The sequence below is a fragment of the Corapipo altera genome, unplaced genomic scaffold (assembly GCF_003945725.1).
Source record: "Corapipo altera isolate COAL_440 unplaced genomic scaffold, ASM394572v1 98, whole genome shotgun sequence".
Classification (NCBI taxonomy): Eukaryota; Metazoa; Chordata; class Aves; order Passeriformes; family Pipridae; genus Corapipo; species Corapipo altera.
Window position 1 is genome coordinate 202946 of NW_020884914.1, and position 18127 is coordinate 221072.

The 18127-nt window shown below is 37.5% G+C and overlaps 1 protein-coding gene across 1 annotated transcript in view; it reads right to left on the reverse strand.

Moving 5' to 3' along the window:
• The window catches only part of IQCK (IQ motif containing K), a 37999-nt gene that overhangs the window by 18385 nt on the left and 1487 nt on the right, over positions 1 to 18127 (reverse strand). The window contains 6 exon segments of the mRNA XM_027654880.1: positions 79 to 163; positions 9036 to 9113; positions 9228 to 9280; positions 14539 to 14636; positions 15988 to 16126; positions 16470 to 16525. Of these exon segments, the coding sequence (XP_027510681.1) occupies positions 79 to 163; positions 9036 to 9113; positions 9228 to 9280; positions 14539 to 14636; positions 15988 to 16126; positions 16470 to 16525 (509 nt within the window).

The window sequence follows — 18127 nt, forward strand, 5'->3', positions numbered from 1 at the left end:
TATGTAAGGATTTTCCCTGGGGCCTTCACAGTCCTACAGTTTTCAACATCAAGCAAAATAATTATAGATTACTCTTACCCGATAACCTCTCCAGAAGGATTGAATTATTATGCTTGCTTCTTCTTCTGATAGAAGCAGAGATAGAGGAATTGGTGGCCTAGGACTTAAAAGAAAATATCTTTTTGTAAACAGACAGCCTATAAATGTAAAATACTTTCTTCCTTAACAGTGTATTTTATCAAAAAGATAAATGCTGTTTAGGAGCTTGAAAGGTACAATTTCTTATTGCCCTGAAAATAAAATGTGCAAAGAATATCTCCTTTACAAATATACTGTTATATACACTGCAATAATTTCTTCTTAAAACAATAACATACGAATGGCACATCAAGCACAATAATCTTTCTTATTCTTTTACAGGGATTTCAAATTCCCACTATTATGGTAAGGTTTGAGGTGGCAGTAGGAGGGGAACAAGAGAAGGAGCATGCCATTTGTAAAGCAGAGGAGATTTTAGTGTGCATGCAACAATTAACAGACTTATGATGTAAATGTTTATATTAAATAACAGAATATAAACATATTTTAGTGCATTAATTTACATTATGATGTCCCTAAATTAAAACATACTGAAAAAAGTAATGTTTACCATATCTGCGCAGCATGGACTCATGTTTAGAAATGTCTAAACAAGTTCCTAAAATGCTAAAAATTTACTCTGGATAGCATATACACATTGTTTGGTGATAAAAGAAAGTAATACATATGTGCAACCATTCTTAGCCAAAATACTCTATAGTTTGAAAGCATGTTTGGTGATTCTGTTACTACCAATTTTAATGGGAAACAAAGCAGTAAATAAATTCAGCCATCACTAACAAAAACTGAAAAGACTGTATGAAATCTTGCTTCCCAAAAGCCATTTTCTGTGGGTGTTGATTTATTGCTCACACACAATGATCAAAAAGCATCCAGTGGAAAGGACAAAACAAAATTCATTTATATACTTTCTTTCACAATAAATGTAATTTAAAGCTAATGAACTATAGGGCAATAATGCTGCAACTCATGAAAATCCCAGTAATGAAGAGTAGCCTTGGCACAGTGTTAGAAGGGCTGCCAAGGACCTCTCCCTACTTGGGAAACAGGCTGAACACAGCCTCGACTTGGAAAACCACAACATTATGAATTTTGATGCAGCAACCACCTAGAGACACATGCAGCCCATGCAGGAACATTACCTATGGTATTTATACTCTAAAGACATATATGCTGCAAAGCCCATTAATTGACCAGCTATTTATTTTATGCAGTGTTACATTTTCTGGCTAAAACACAGCCATTTCCTTTGGAAATTTATTTTACAGTATATTACAGCTCAAGCTAATAGGCTTGACAGCTAACATTTTCCTTTCACTTAATTTCTTTCATATTAGTCTCTGCCCTAGTAAGCTTCCTATGCTCTCTGACATCTTTCTCTTAGGGCTTGTCTTCACTGCAGGAGCATTTCAACTTAGAGCACAATCTTACCTCTTATCTAATGCTACACTGACTGCACCGTTTTAGTCTGTGTACTCAGCTAAATTGGTCTCATCATCATGTCAGCTGGGTTTTGGCCTACATTTATTTTAATGTGAAATAAAACCTTGGTCTGTTTGAAAAAATGGAAATAAGACAAAAATAAAGAGAGGTCTCTCCATTAAGCTAAACAGTCTTAGCCCTGTGAATGTTAATTAGCATTTCTCCTGCTCAGGGGAAATCATAACTGCTGGACAAGCAAGGCTCCCTGAGCTAACAGCTTCTTATAATCAGACTTAAAGTTCTGAAGTTGAACTGTGCCGGTTTCCCTGATAGGCTTTCATCCTCTGTTCTATTTTTGATCTTTTTGAAACCCAAAACTTAGAGTGGGAAAATCACAGGAAGACCTACATATTTTACAGCAGTTATATCAAAGCCATTGAACTTCTCTGAGAATGAGCACATCTCCAAAGAACAACTTGAGATTTCTTGTAGCCTGCAAGGGCAACTCGAGCATTTCTTTCCTTTCATTTTCAAATTATAAAAATGTCTAGTTTATAATCCAACACCGAAACTGAGAAACCAATATAAAAAATCAAGCAAGAACAGGACTTAATTTGCAGTATGACAGTCATTGGTAAGTATCAATCCTTTAATGGCACAGCTTTAAAGAAGAGAAGCCATGCCAGGTCCAGTTTTGTCGGAGAGAAAATACGCAATTGGCTGCGGGTCAAATAAAAATAGAATCTGAGCAGAGGCAATTACCCCTCAGCAGTGAACTAGGAAAAGAGAGAGTATGTCATTCGTGGCAGAAGACAGCTGTATGCCTCTGAGAAGATTAGAGCTGACAGTACAATGTACACTAACTATATTCTGCTTATTTAGTCTTCGATTATGCATGATCTTAAAAGCCCACACATTAAACATATCAATATCTGTTTTGACACATATACCTTGTTTAACATAAGGTGCACCCATAAAAGAGCATCGGTGAAATGATTTTTCTTAAGTATTTTATTTTACCAAATCTGAATAAAGCAGACACTGCCCAGAGGAAAGTTAAATTCCAGAAACAAGGTTCTTGCGTTCTGAGCAAACTTGTACAGATCCTGATTATGTGATATAACATTATGCAAGTGGAATTTGGCACCCAGAGGATACAAAACAGACTTGCATTAAATAAATGTATGAGGTAACCTCTGGGGGTTCACAGTGACACTGATGGACTGAATACAATCAGTATTTCTGCACAGTAATGCCCAGAAACCCCAATTGTCTCTAAGTTCCCAATCTGTCATACAGATAGGCCTGATTCCTTCCTTGACAGGAAATCTAAGAAAAAATTTAATCAAGAAAATTTTCAGTATATATAATTCAGGATTTTGTAATTGCTCTTTTTATTCCAATCTGTTCTCTAATAGTAACAGACAAAGAAATTTAACTACCAGCCTTACAGCCTGTAGGACCACTGGGCCACAGAGAGCATCAGTGCCTGGGGCTCACGGTGTGCAGGTGAGAGTGGAACATCCAGGGGCAGTGACTGAATGATCAGGGCTTCTCTCTGCTTCAGAAAGCTCATCTCTGAAAACACTGAAGCAACCCTAAGGAAAAGGTTCAGGCCTCCTAAGTTTCAGTACGACAGTCACGGCCATATTAAACAGCCCCAGTCACTTCACCTTTGGTTTGACTGTGATGGTTATTGTTCTTAACATTTATATCATGTATGAACACAGGCAATGACAGAGTCACTGCAAAATTCATAATCTAAAAGAACAGGCCAAAGAAGAGGGATAAATATTAGACATGCAAGTAAATGACCCTGGTGATCTGCATAACTCTTCAAAAAAAAAGGGTTTTCTGAGAAAGTCTTTGGTCTGGGAACTACTCCAAAAATTCACATGGTGGTCTGAATAACTAAAAAAACTGCTCCAGCATTTTGTCAAAGTAGTTCTCTTTTATATTTTCAGTATTTCTTATTCTTACTCAGATGTTAGAGCAATACTACAGCAACACCTGCCTTCATTAAGTCTTTGTTCTTATGTGCCTATCCAGAGTTGTAAAGGTGTGCAACAATGAAAAACTATTGTTTTGATTCAAAATAAATGTCTCAACAATCTCTGCTTATAAATACTATTAAGGTCATTTACCCAAAAAGCAGGAAAAAAGATTGTTCATAAGCAACCAGACACTGAAGTACAGATTTATCTGACCTAGTATTTAAAATCAATTAGATATATTAATTAAATACTACACTTGCACTGTATGAGTCTCACAGGTTTACAGGGAAATATTCCCCACAGACACTTGACAAAAATACCCTGGAGCATTTTCACAGGTCAAACTGAGTGTGAACTGAGACCTTTCTTTGTAACATTTTCAGTATTAATACAACTATTCCACAGTCAGAAAGAAATTACTGGTTTGCTTTTGCAGCAATCTAAATGCACTAGGACAAGATTAATAGTATTTGAAGAAAAAAATCCCTACAATATAAAAGAAAACATTTTAGTGCATTATATGGAGGGTACATTTTTGAAGGGTTGTAAATGTGGGAATAACCAATTTTAATCTCCTTAAAAGAGGGATTGCATATGAGTAGACTTTTTAAAGTGTGACTCCTGCTAGTTATTAGGAATCTGAACTCTTCTGCTCTATCACCTTCTTCAAGTAAAAGCTCCTCGATACTGATAATAACGAATTGAAGAATTAAAAAATATATTAAATCCATTCGAGAGTATTATCAAAGTGGCCATAGTCATAATATGCATTCAACTGTTAACACATACAAACTATTTATATACTTACTTATCTATTTATAATGAAGAAAAGACATGATAAAAAGAAAAGACAGTGTGGAACTAATGTGAGAAAGTCATTCCGTGGGGAGGCAGAGCCATGTAATGGACAGGAGGCTGAGGCAGAACAGGTGACTGGCAGCAAGAATGTGAGAGGAATTAGAGGAAGCACAGCAAGAAGTCTTAGTAGTGAGAACAAGCCAAAAAATAGCAGTGCAAGAATCTTTTGTCTCAAGCTCTGTCTGGAAATTATAGTGGCTTTCTTGCCTCTTAGTATGGTCTCTCCTTGGGGAGGACTTACCATTTTAATGCTAAAACTCAGTTCTCCTGTGCTTCCTTACTTGCTACGTGTTTTGAAAGTCACAGTGTGTCACCTCACGTTTTCTGTCTTGTAGGACCAATATTTATGTAGTTTGTAAGAGTGTTCTTGGTCCTGGACTGAAGGAAATTAAACATGGACCTATTCCAAAGGCCACTCATGTCAATGGGAAAATTTCCATCTCTGTTTGTGTACTTTAGATCAAACTTCATATCCTGAAAACATGAAAAACTAACAGCAGCAAAAATATCCTCCTCTTAGTGCTCTAAAGCAACATTGGGAGAATGTCACAAAGCACTAATACATTTTCAATTTTCTAATTGCCATTTTGACAATCTTTACATAAATTAAGGCACGTTTCAACAAGGCATCAGGAATTACTCCATGAAACCTTCAACTCCATAAAGCACCATGAAAAAATATAAATATTTCATACAGAAACTTTGTGCAATTTTTCAACACACGGTTTTTTTAAGTAAAAAATTTCTCCTTTGTTAACTTGAATTCTGCCACAGTACTGGAATGGCAATTTTTTACTTGGAAACACACAGAATAACACCCATACAGATGTGTTTGTTGCACTTTTCTATTACTACAAATAAATCAGCTGTCCCTACCCCCAAAAATATTAAAGAAATTATTGTTAAGTTATTAAGGAAAATGAAAGAAAAAAACATAATGCAAATCAAATATACTCCAAACATGGCTGTTTTAGAGATAACCCAATGAAATATAGCAGAATGCAGAAAGCAAAGCCTGTAGAAACTGGGCATATTATGGAAAGAAAAAAAATCAGTCACCCGTGCAAAATTACCCCTATTGGCCATCTGAGAACTGACAATGAAGTCAACTGTAAAGGCAGCTGAGACCAGCAGACTTCACCTAATTAAAATATTTGGAGGAGGGAGAAAAAAATAATCAATGTATGTATATGCATATGCAGATATTTGACAAAAAGCCACTACTTCAGATTTAGTAATCATTTAGAGACATATAGATCTTGGCTGCCCACTTCACTAAAGCCATGATAAATTTAGTTGCTCTGTATCTGCACACTTGTTTCAGTACACACAGATGGATTAAACCTGGAAATGTGTCTTTCTGAACTGAGTAGCAAGTAAATACCTCTTATTAAAAAAAAAAAAAGAGAGAAAATGCAGATTAAAAAAATCTTGTGAATTACTTTTTATCTGACCTTCAACAGCCAGGAAAATACTTATGCTTATTCCTAACCTAGATCCATATGTCACCCTTTCTCATTGAATGTATGGGTCAAAAGTGAACTTGAACAATGCTGTCAATATTATTAAATTAATGTGACAGACTTTAATAACTGTTTTTCAGAGCAGTGGAACTATTTTTTTATTGGTTTCTTCATGTTTCTTTCATGAATATGCTAAAGAAGGTTGTGCAATGACACTGCCATGATACTCAGACTATCTCTGCCAGAAAAGTAAAACTGCAGGGGGATCAGAGCACAAACAGAGCTCCCTCTCTTTCCCTGTCCCTGATTCAGTACACAGAGCTTGGTTACTTGTGATTGAGCTTCACTGCTCTTCAGCCAGGAACACCACTGGAAAATGCTGACAAAAGGGAACCGTGTTGCTCATTAGCATATTTACAGGAGTACAAAACATTCACAGCTCTAATTCCATTTCCTTGGTTCTGTCAGCAGCCCTCAGTGTAGGAACAGGTACATCAGTTGGTATCTCAGCAAGTTCCCAAACACTTGTGTTGGGCTCTTGTTCCAGCTCCAGTTTCCTGCTCTCTGAAAGGTTCAGCTGTGCTTTAAGGCAACAGAAACGTTTTGTGTTCTCCTGGCTGGGATATGTAGGTTACCAATCAGTGTTGAGGCTGCTCCTTCTATTGCTTTTGAAATCTGCTTTGGGAATTGAAGATTCCCAAGGGATATAATATTTTGCCAGTGCTACTGGTAACAGAGAACCCAGAAGAAGACAAGGTAACTATACTGAAGCTTTATTTACTGATGTCATAGCAATTGCTATAAACACTAAAGCTGGAAATAAATTCAAATTCTACAAGCTTCTTCACCTACAATAACCAGCTTTAGAAGGTACAACATTTGCATTTAAAATTCTGGGAACCAATGCAGTATTTAGGTCTCCTTATAAAGGAAAAGTAGGCTGCAAGATCTCATTTAGAAGCACAACTTACAGAGAATAAGGCTCATAAGACTGTGGCTTTCACTATTCTTTAAAAAAAAATTGGGCTTCAAAGAAGAAACTGGAGGCACTGGAGGAGAGCCAAAAAAGTCATACTCAAATATGGAATATATTAAAAAAAGCTGGATCTCTTACAGAACAAAAAATTATCCCTCTGGGGTTTTTTTGTTTTGGTGGGTTTTGTTGTTTTGGGTTTTTTTCAAGCATTAAAGCACTTTCAAGCATTATCAGTGCTTTGCACTGATAAACCTATCTAAACAGTTGGTATAAGGATGTTTCCCATCAAAATTTGACCAGCACTTTTTAGCATATTATCTCTTGTATATTCTTAATCCTGTTGAAAAATTGAAAACTCCTCTAAAAATAGAATTGGAGATGACAATAATCAGTTATATTTTAAGTGTGATATTTGGAAGGATATAATTATAAACTATTTAGGACATGTCCAGAAGGACATAATAATAGATTCTCTCATTTTTATTTGTATTTAATACTGCAGTCTTTCACTTTGCTCTAATAATGCTTTCTTCATAAGCAGTATTTGTTTAATCTGTAATTTTAAGGGTAGTCCACAAGAAGTTCCTATTTAATAATAATTTTAATAATTATTATTTTAAGAGCCTGCTTGTTTAGAGGATTTAAGACCAAGTGTATCAACTTAAGTAGGACTTTGACACTTCAGTGTCCTTGTGGAGCTGTCACTACATTATTTAGGAGCACCAGTACTAACAGAAGCTATGAGTCATTCAGGCTGTGATTCCACAGTGTATTTCTCTTGTTGGCAAAGCTGACTTAAGCAATTCCTGCCACCACCTCTACATCTTAGCAGCTCATTTGTTCTCTTCACCTTGCCCCGAGCCCTTCATTTTAATCCTTTGTTTGTGCCAATATACAGGTTTGTCACTCTCCAAGGTGAAGCAGATTGGAGAAATTATCTGTGTTTCAAATAGCTATACAAACCCTCCTCACACATTTTGGCAGAGAGATTCCTAACTCAGAGTAAGTCCCTGATCAGAATAACCAAGCACCCCACCAAACAGACAAGGTGATATCAGGTTGCCTACAAGCAGGTTGGGATGAAGAACAGGAGAGAGCAGGGAACCATTTCAGTCAGCTTTACTTCCAAGAGAAACGTTTGTAAAACTGTGACCTTGGGCATCTTAGGGACAAATATCCATCCTCACATATCGGGGTGTCCAAACTGCCTTACTAAGGGACAGCTCTTCAGGATGCTTAAGAAATGAGTATGACAACCTCGCTGCAGTTCATGGTCACCTTCCAAAGGACAGAATTCACTGCCTTAAATGGGAACCTTGTTGCCAAGAACTTGTTGCCTTGTTGGACAAGGAGACAGATGTGTTCCACCAGTGGTAGGTTCCAACAACAGCAGGTGGTATCTGAAGGTATGGGGGTTGAGATGAAATGGGTCATTCTGCAAAGGTGTTCATCTCTTACTGCAGAAACTTCCTACACGAGTCTGACACGTGACCACCTCTCAGGTAGTCAAATGTAACCATTTTGACACAATCTCCAGCTTGGCCCCAAAGACAGATCTCTATGTTTTAAATTACTACCAATATAGACTTCAATTAAGTTTAAAATCTGAGCTCTGTAATTTTCATATTCTCTCACTGTGGACTATGACTTTACTTTTCTCACACAGCAGCTATATTTTAAAACTACATGCAGTCTCAAGTACAGTTACATTTCTTTCAAAACCACTATGCAGCTTGGTTCTACAGGAATAAATGACTGAGGCTGCCAAAACAAGTGTTCATTTCTCAGACACAAAGTCATAAATGTCTGCAGAAATGCATCCTGACACCAAGGATTATTACACTTATTTTTAAAACAGCTGCCTACAGCTAAAGGAATAATTTCTTGATAATATCCTCAAAGATTTCCACAGTAGGAAGCCGTGATGAAAACACTGCTTTGCTCATTAGTACAAAGATATCCATACTACTAGACTGTTCAAATGTCCTGCACTCTACAATTAAAATGTCTAGGAATTCTAAACCAATTTCTCTGTGAACAATTCTGGTACAAAATACCTTGTAAGTCATACATGAGCAAGTTAGAAAGCATCACATAGTTCTGTGTTGCACACAGTAAAGGGTATTTTGAGGGCACAGTTGCAACAGGTTGAAGCTCTATTACTTTTTTGGAATGGCAGGGGTAAAAGGAGAAAAGGTTACTCTGAGTACTGCAATAACTTACTGGTCCTTAAGCCAGTCCTTAACAAAAGGAATGGAAAAGAATTCTGTGAATGGCTCATCTTTCCTCTTTGGGTTCATGCTAAAACAAAAAGGAAAACAACTCATATTAATTTAAATTTCAGCTATTCGATTTGAAAATTAATGCCTTTGAATTATTGAGTATAATTAATAGTAAAAACCATTATTAACTTACTTGTATAACCACTCAGTTAGGAAATCAGAGGCAATAAATTTGGTTCTTCTTCCCTAAAGATAGAAGATAGTTTCAAATTATTTATTATCTTTGGATTGGTCATATGTTTTTACTACTGGAGAGGAACAGAAGCTAAATTGACTGCTTTTATTAAATAAAATATACAGTCCATTACTCTGTCTACTTTAATATTGCTACTGCCAACAGTCAGTGGCTCTGCCAAAATTTTAGACGTTTTGTGGAATGCTTTCAAGTCAAGACAAACTATGAGTGAGAAAATTCTACATATATTATCTTGATATTTGCTGCAGTATATCTAGAACAAATATCTCTGAATGGTGTTCTTTCTAAGTGGTTTTCTCATTATGAGGAAGTTAACAGAACTCATTCATATATGAAAATATGTTGTCAATTACTTGCCATTTTGCTCAAAGTTCTATTATCATACTTAAAATTCTTCATATCCTCCAAGACACAGAAGGAACATTGATTGGATATTGTTTCCTCCTGCATGGAATCAGCTTGAAGGCATTGTGAATACTCAACACACACACAAACGGGGTATTGTATGGCTGCTCAGACAAAAATCATGTCAAGTGGTCCAGAAAGGAAGGCAAAACCAAAGGAAGGGATATGTCTATCCACAACCACAGATACCATGAACACTACAGAGAATCAGGTAAAATATTCAAAACCTGGAGCTTCAGAGCAAAACATTTGTGCCCTTTGCTCCCAGTTCTAAATCTCCACCAAAAGAAAAGAGAATTTTGCAAAATGCTTTGCAGCAGGTTCTCCTTGGGGACTCATGTTCAGCTGGACAGCCAGCCATTCAAAGCATGAATTTTGGTAAATACACAATGGATTAGGACCCTCCTTTTCTTAAGGATTTCCTCTCCTGAAATGAATGTATAAATGAGTACAGACTGAATGTATAAATGAGTACAGGAGCTCATTCTGTTTGTCACAAACCAGAGGAACCACGATGTGGAGAATATAATGTAGACTTCTGGTTGGAATAACAGGAGAGCTTGACTGGTATCTCTGGAATGGCTCTTGCACCAGCTGTGTTATGGATGTGCAGTCACTGAGTGAACACTAAGAGAATTCAGCCCCTGCAGACCAGAGACACCAAGGGCTTTATCTTAGTAGCAGCCCCTGAGCTTAGAGAAGGCTGAGCTCCCATCCAGAAGGTAACACTTACCCTGCCAAACAGGAGATTCAACTGCAATTACGACTTCTTAGAACTATTCACACTGGTTAAACACATTTGTGAAATTACTAAATGTCACAAAAGAGGCTGCAGTCTTGACTAAAATGTAAGAAATAAAGATACTACTACTACTTGCTAAGAAAAATACAGTAAACATGTAATTTAATGCATGAAGAATGACTTTATTCTACGCATTATCCTCACCATCTGTGTTTCCCCCTGTGCTTCAAGAATAGGATGGAAAGAGGACTGGGGAATGTGAACAGAGAGGCAAGAAAAAAGCACTCTACATAGAATAACTCTTTCAGTTCAGGTTTTTGTCATAATTTGGGGGTCAGCCACAGGTGAAGTGGAAGAAGAACATTCCATGAGGTGCTGACAGTGCAGTGAGGAATGAATACAGGGCAGTCATGAAGCTGGGAATGACAAGTGGGGAGTTTAGAGCCAGACTGCAGGGCATTCCCTCATGATACCCAGGAAAGCTTTTACTTTTCTAAGTGTATCTCACCCTTGGTAGACACACAGCCTGACTCCCATAGAAAAGAAAGAAACCTTCACTGCAGAGCTTTCTATGGGTCACTTTAGATGTTAAATGGACAAATTTGGACTTGAACAGAATCTATAAACAAATAGCACAGTCTGACCATCACTGTACAGATATTCTCAATCAGAGTATGAAATTGGGTCCCATTACTTAGTGAATTGTTTCAGAGAATAAATGCTACACTTTGACAACGAAATTCAATTTAATCTAGCAGTTGTAATTTAATCTGTTTTAAGTAAATTGCTTTTCCTTTGCAATGGCAAAAAATGATCAGAACAGGCTTGTCAAAACAGCCATCACCAAAGGAATCAAATTCATCTTGTTTTATCCTTGTTAGAGGCAGTGAACTTATCAGGGAGGAATTCAGTCAAGCTCAATATTTTTTTATTTTGTTATTTTTTTGCCAGGAAACAGTTTATTTTGCTAGCGAATTAAATCATTAGTTGCACAGCAGTCAACATTTATAAAGGGAAAAAATTACATAAATTGACCTCCCTTTGACACATTCCTCCTATGTGCTGCATGAATCAGGATAAACACAGGAAATATCTGCACAATGTGCATTGTTAACCTGCAGATGTGTTTATAAACTACTTATATTAGGAATTCATTTTCCACTTTTCAGTTTAAATGTTATGGACTTGGTAATAATCATGAAAAAATACTAGTGATCAGAAGATGGCAAAGTCATTAGGAAACCTTTTTCCATTCCCTTTCCCTGATGTATCACACTTTAAAATATAATATATTCCATTACAGAGTCTGATACAGCATCCTCCTTCAGTAGGATAGCTTACTAAAAAGTCAGTTATGCTAATAAAAACATTTATACATTGTTCAGTTTTAATGCTGGAAAATGAATGCATTAGTCAGTTCTCATGAGAGAAAAGATTTAAGAAAATAGTCTTTCCCCTGGAGGCATTTGACAGCAGAGAGGATAAAGCACAGGAGAACTTATGGTAGGAAAAAAAGAAATCAGTGAGGGAATACACTGGGCAACCTAACAGGTTTCTTTCATCTCTACTTTAAGAATGAAGTTTCTGCAGACTATTCTCATATTTCTGGCAGTTTGAAGTCTGCACATCTATCTAGCAGCTGGTGGGTTTTCTAGGTTTTTGCTTTTCAGATTTTTCACATGCATTACATAATGCAAGAGAGCCTATTTTAAATGAACTATTCAAATTGTTATGTTTCTATATCACCTTCCAAAGAAGATGTTGCAGATTTCTTTCCTACACAGATCACTACTTCCAGCAGAACTGTCTCCCTTTCCTGACTTTGCCATGCAATTACAATTCTTCCTCTCCAGACATGATGCATCTTTTCTGGTCTCTTCCTTGAACTCCTCTGTTGGTTCCATGATCTGACCTCACTTACCACAGTTTCAATTACTCAACAACTCTCCTACTTAATTTTTCATTCTCTTCTCATTAATTTCCTTTCAAAACATGAAAACTTTCAGTCCTTCTCATCAAAATCCCACTCTTCATTCTCCCTCACAATTTCCTCTCTCTTCTCCCAGGCTCATTCAATGTTGACTGCAGTCAGTTTGATTATTCCTCCCTTTCTTCCAGTGCTTCTTCCATTAATCTTGCAATGGTTTATTCTGTACAACTGCCCTTTACAGGCTTTAATGACTCATGTCTAGCCAAAATTCAAACCCAGTATTCTCATCCTTCATGATTTCAGTCAGCTTAATCACAATTAATCTTGTTGCTCTCCCATTCTCTCACAAATTGCACATATCTTTCAAATGTTTGTTCTCCTGTTTTTTGAAGCTATTTTCCAGTGTGTTTATCACAAGATCCTTTCTCCCTGTTTCTGCTTTGCTCTGGTTTTCTAAGGACTCTGGTTTTGATCCTAAAAATCAGTTCAAGTTATTTCATGAACTATTTTGATACAAATTATAGCATGGGGCTTTTTTTCTCCAATTCCACATGGATAAATACATTCCTTATGAAACAAAAATATAAATAGATGTCACGTATTTAGGTCAGATAAGGAAACAGAATGTCCAAGTACAAGCACCTGGACAGCAATGGAAAAGAACACAAATATTCAGTTATATGGCAAGCATAAAGAGCTATTGTTTTACCAGTTATTGTTCAAAAGGAGGAAGAAATGATGTCACAGTGGAAAACTATCATTCCACATAAGCTTCCTTTCCCTAAACTTGGTTCCCCAATATCAGAGCATCTCTTCAGATACGTATCTTTTCTATAAGCTATACACATTTTTATGAAGATTCTATACATTAGAAAGTAATTGCCTTTATTAGTTTGCTGTAAAGCAACACACAGACCCATACAAAGTCCATTTTCAGAACACATACTTGCTAACATACACACCACTACAAAACTTCTCAGATTAAAAACAGACAAAGAAACCTTAGATTTGTTTCGAGTTTGAAATATTTCTAAGAATTTTAATATTTTTGTATTAAGTGATGGTTTATTGCCTCCAGAAATAGGTAACATCTATCAAGGACTGTATTTTAAATCAGTTGCAGGACATGTCTTTTTCCTGTTAAAGGATACATGCTTCCTTTAAAAAAAAAGCAATCAATACAGATTTCATTAAAAGTGTGATGTAATGTATATGGTCAACTTGTTCTTGGCCAGGTAATGTAAATGTGGTAGCAGGAATGATAGACAGAGATGTCATGTAAATGAACCATTTTCCTAATTCACCTGTGTTAATCAGAGATTATAAATGCATATACACACACCTGTAAATCAGTTTATAGACACACACAGATTTTGAGGAAACGAAGGAAACTCTGAAATAACTGTTACTAAATGTACAGTTTTGGATTTGAAATTCAAGTAGCCATGGTTGGAGAAAAAAGCAGAAATTATGGAAGACCCCACAACTCCCAGTGCCTAAGCTGTTGCTCAGGGCCTGTGAGTCAGGCTGTGGTGACACAATGAGCTTTATTTTGCACCAGTTCTAGTGGGGTTTTAAGCATTGCCAATATACTACCAGGAATGTCTCTCTAGATATGCCTACAGACACATATACTGAAAACAAATTTATAAAAATATAGGTAGCAAACAATTATTTTTTAAATGTACATTTTTATAAGCTCATTAATGCTGAATACCCTGTTTTCCAATTAAATGGAACTTACACAGAATGTTAAAAAGCTAAAATAGAAAATTTATCTCTATTAAGATGCCGGGCCAGCAAAAATAATTGAACCATGAAGTATGAATCAAGTTCTGTACATCACCCTCAAATGAGTGATGTGTATGAACCTGAGAGGAAGCCTGTTTCTCTAAAATATAACATTTTTTAAGCTAGATACAAATGGATATCTAAGGAGGATTTGTTGGGAGCTAGAGATCATCATAATGATCAAGTGTATGTAGTATGCAATCTGTTCTGAATTACTGGAGAAAACAACATTTAAAACTAGGTCCAAAATAACTTATTATATGTTATATCATATAATTGTGGTTGGTTTTCTTGCAAAAGACCAAATTTTAAAAATGCTTCCCATGAAATAAAGGCTGTAACTTCCTGCCAGTGATTTGAACCAAAAACTACAAACTAACCTCAAAACATTTTTCTTTCTCTGCTTCATGCAGAAGTTCAGTCAGTCCAGGTAAGAGTACTGGAAATATGTAGAACTCTAAGTATTCTCGTGGAGAACCTGAGAAAAAACAGGACAGACTTCACTTACAGGTAAGCACTTCAATTTCACAAAAAGACAAATATTAGAAATCATAAACTCAGTACCAGTCATTTTATCAATACCATCACAGCTTGCACTAAACAGATTTGTTCAGCTCAGATACAGCCACTGATGTGTCTTCGCTTCTCTTCAGTCAAGACAACATAAACTTGAGCAAATTTCAAACTAAAGATGCACCAACAGTGCAGACTCAGGGTGCCTCAGAGATGTCAGACATAGTTTTAAAGGAGTAAACTCAGACACTAGAAGCAGTTTAGTCACAGAAATGAAAAGCCATGTGGACTAATTTGCCCTGACAGGAAGAAGTTAACCTGTGCTGAACTCAGTGCTGTTACAGCCAGATCACTTTTGGTACCTCATGCCCTTTACAATCTGCATTATCAGAGTCACTCATAAAACTGAATTTTTAGACAGAGGAAAAAACAAAGGTTATATTTCAGTGGTGCTGTGATTTCTTTGTCATAATTACTTCTTACTTGCCACATGCTTCAGAAATTTCAGTGTGACTCCATATATCCAATTTTTCCCCTTTCTGAGGGCTGCCTGGATTGGCATCTCTCTCCATTCACAAATTATTCAGGTTTTGGTGTGGTCAGGAAAGATAAGTCACAGAAAGGTTCTCTTCTGGAAACACAGCTGAAATACTGAATGTATTCTCAGCTTTATATCTTTAATTGGTTTATATACTGCCAGAAAATGTTCATAATTGGAAGGACACTATTTATTTAAAAGCCCAGGGTAACACTGCTTCTGACTAGCACCAGGAATTCCTAATGAGCAAGAATGAATGGAAGAGAAGATGAAATGGAGGGCTAAAATGCATAATAAAGACACACTGCTGCTTGGTAACTTTTATAAACTATAGAAATTGATAAAAGTGGAAGAACAAAACTCTAGAGCTGTTTCCATTCTCATTTGTAATCAGATGGGTAGAGTCATATTTTGACAGGAGTTTTCAAATTCAATTGTCTATTTAGTCTATTGATCCTAGTTTTGCATTACTAAATTAGAGGAAGAAATGCCTGCCTTTCTCTGATTTAAATGGCTAAACAGAAAGTCACTTATTCAGAAGAGCACAGACCTACCTCAGCCAGTCAGTGGTTCGTAATGAACCATTTGAAATTTCTGCCATTGCCCAAGTGCCCAGGTTGGCTCCCTGTTTACAGACCAGGGGCCTAAACATGCCAGTTCCATGTAAGAAAAGGTATTGAAGCTGTTAACACTCTCCATTAAACAAATTACACACCCTTGCCATACGCAAGAAAAATAATCACAACAGATAATATCAAGATAATATGCTCCTGCTTACATGTTTTTGGGTCAGGTGGTTCTGGAGAGGGGACTTCCTCGACTATGGGAAGCAACTGTTGGTCAACAGTATCAGCTGCAGGGGCAGAATTAAATTGTTCCATGTCTAATGGCTGCAATATTCCTGCTTCCAAAGGCACCTGTTTAAGATAAATGTAACCTATCTAAATACTTCAACAGACTATACAAAAATATGCAAACCAACTCAGCAGGAAAAATTATAAGGTCAATTAAAAATTGTGGAACTATAACTTCTTATTCAGATATTAAATTATGTATTTCCTGAGTGCTACACAAGTTGCTTTAAATAAAAGCAATTATTTGGACACTACATTTGTTGATTCAAAGAAGTTGTTTAAAAAATGTAGTTTTGTTTTCATTTTATGAATGAGTGTACCATGTGGATACCTAATTTTCACATTTAGTTATTTTAAATCTTTTAAAACCAGCCCTATGCAGACTTTTTTCTTGATGTGTACTCACAGATTCTTATTTTGATTCAGGAACATCTGGAAATTGAGGGTGTTCTTCTTCATACTCTAAAAGTAAAAAAAAAAAAGGTACATTTACCAGAAGAGTTTAATTTTAAAACATATTTATTTTCCTCCTAAATAAGTATTACTTTCTAAACCTACTTATTTGGGTTTGAAAGAACAAAAGTTAGTATACAATATATATTTGTTAAACATGAAATCTAATGTTTTAATACAAGTGAGAACTTTAGAGCCTCTTGTCTTGGCTGTAAGTCAAGTGCAAGGTTCTTGGTGATAAAAGAGCCCTTTAGAGGGGAAAAAAATTTTATCAAAATAATAATTTAAAATATTTCAACACAAGTAAAATGCAGACGCTTGGATGGAATTAACCATTGTTTTCAGTAGCAGACAATACTGCTTTTCACAGTGGATTCCTCTATAAGAAATTATGTCCCGTGGACATTGCTAAGTATTACTGTCTCCAATTTAAAAACAAACAAACAAAACCAAGCAAAACCAAAACAAAAACAAAAAAAGAAAACAAAACACACACCCCCAAAAAAACACCAAACACCACCAAAAAACCTAAAAGCAGTACATGACCCTCACAAATTACTGAGTGACTCAGGATAAGGAAGTAGATTTGATATGAAAAAATTTACAGATTACACAATACAGACCACTCAGAGCCAAACCTAAGAGGTTCACTGTTCCACCATTATAATTAAGTTTACTGGCATCACCAAATCCATGCGTACTACAGATGCCTTAGCTGACTTATATTAGAAAAAAAAACTTTATTCCCACATTTAAAACGTCTGCTTTAACACAAAATGCCTACTTTAGTAATTATAAAGCAGTGAGTGGAGAGAACCCTATTTGGGAAGTGCAGAACTACAGTGCTGCTCTCCTGACTTTCCAGTTTCAGTGCTCTCAGAGTTTAGCAAGCGACCAAGACTTTCACTGTTAGAACAGGGCTCTGAGAGCAGGAGTTTTGCGTTCTTTTAACTTTTACAACAGCGATAACACAGCCACCCTTCTGGTTCCCCAGGGCAATGCTCCAACCCCCTCACGGGTCCAGCCTCAGGGCGCGGGGCGCCGGTCACCGCCGGGAGAACCAGAGGCCGCGACCGGATCAACGGGCTGGACGCCGAGGGAACACACCCCGGGAACGCACCCCGGGCACACACCACGGGAACACACCCCGGGCACGCACCCCGGGAATACACCACGGGCACACACCCGGGAACACACCTCGGGCACACACCCCGGGCACACACCCCGGGCACGGGCACACACACACCCCGGGCACGCACCCCGGGAATACACCACGGGCACACACCACGGTAACACACCACGGGCACACACCCCGGGAACGCACCCCGGGAACGCACCCCGGGAACGCACCCCGGGAACGCACCACGGGAACGCACCACGGGAACGCACCACGGGCACGCACCACGGGCACACACCCCGGGAATACACCACGGGCACGCACCCCGGGAACGCACCCCGGGAACGCACCACGGGCACACACCCCGGGCACACACCACGGGCACACACCCCGGGCACACACCACGGGCACACACCCCGGGCACACACCACGGGCACACACCCCGGGCACACACCCCGGGCACACACCACGGGCACGTGGCCGCCAGAAAACCG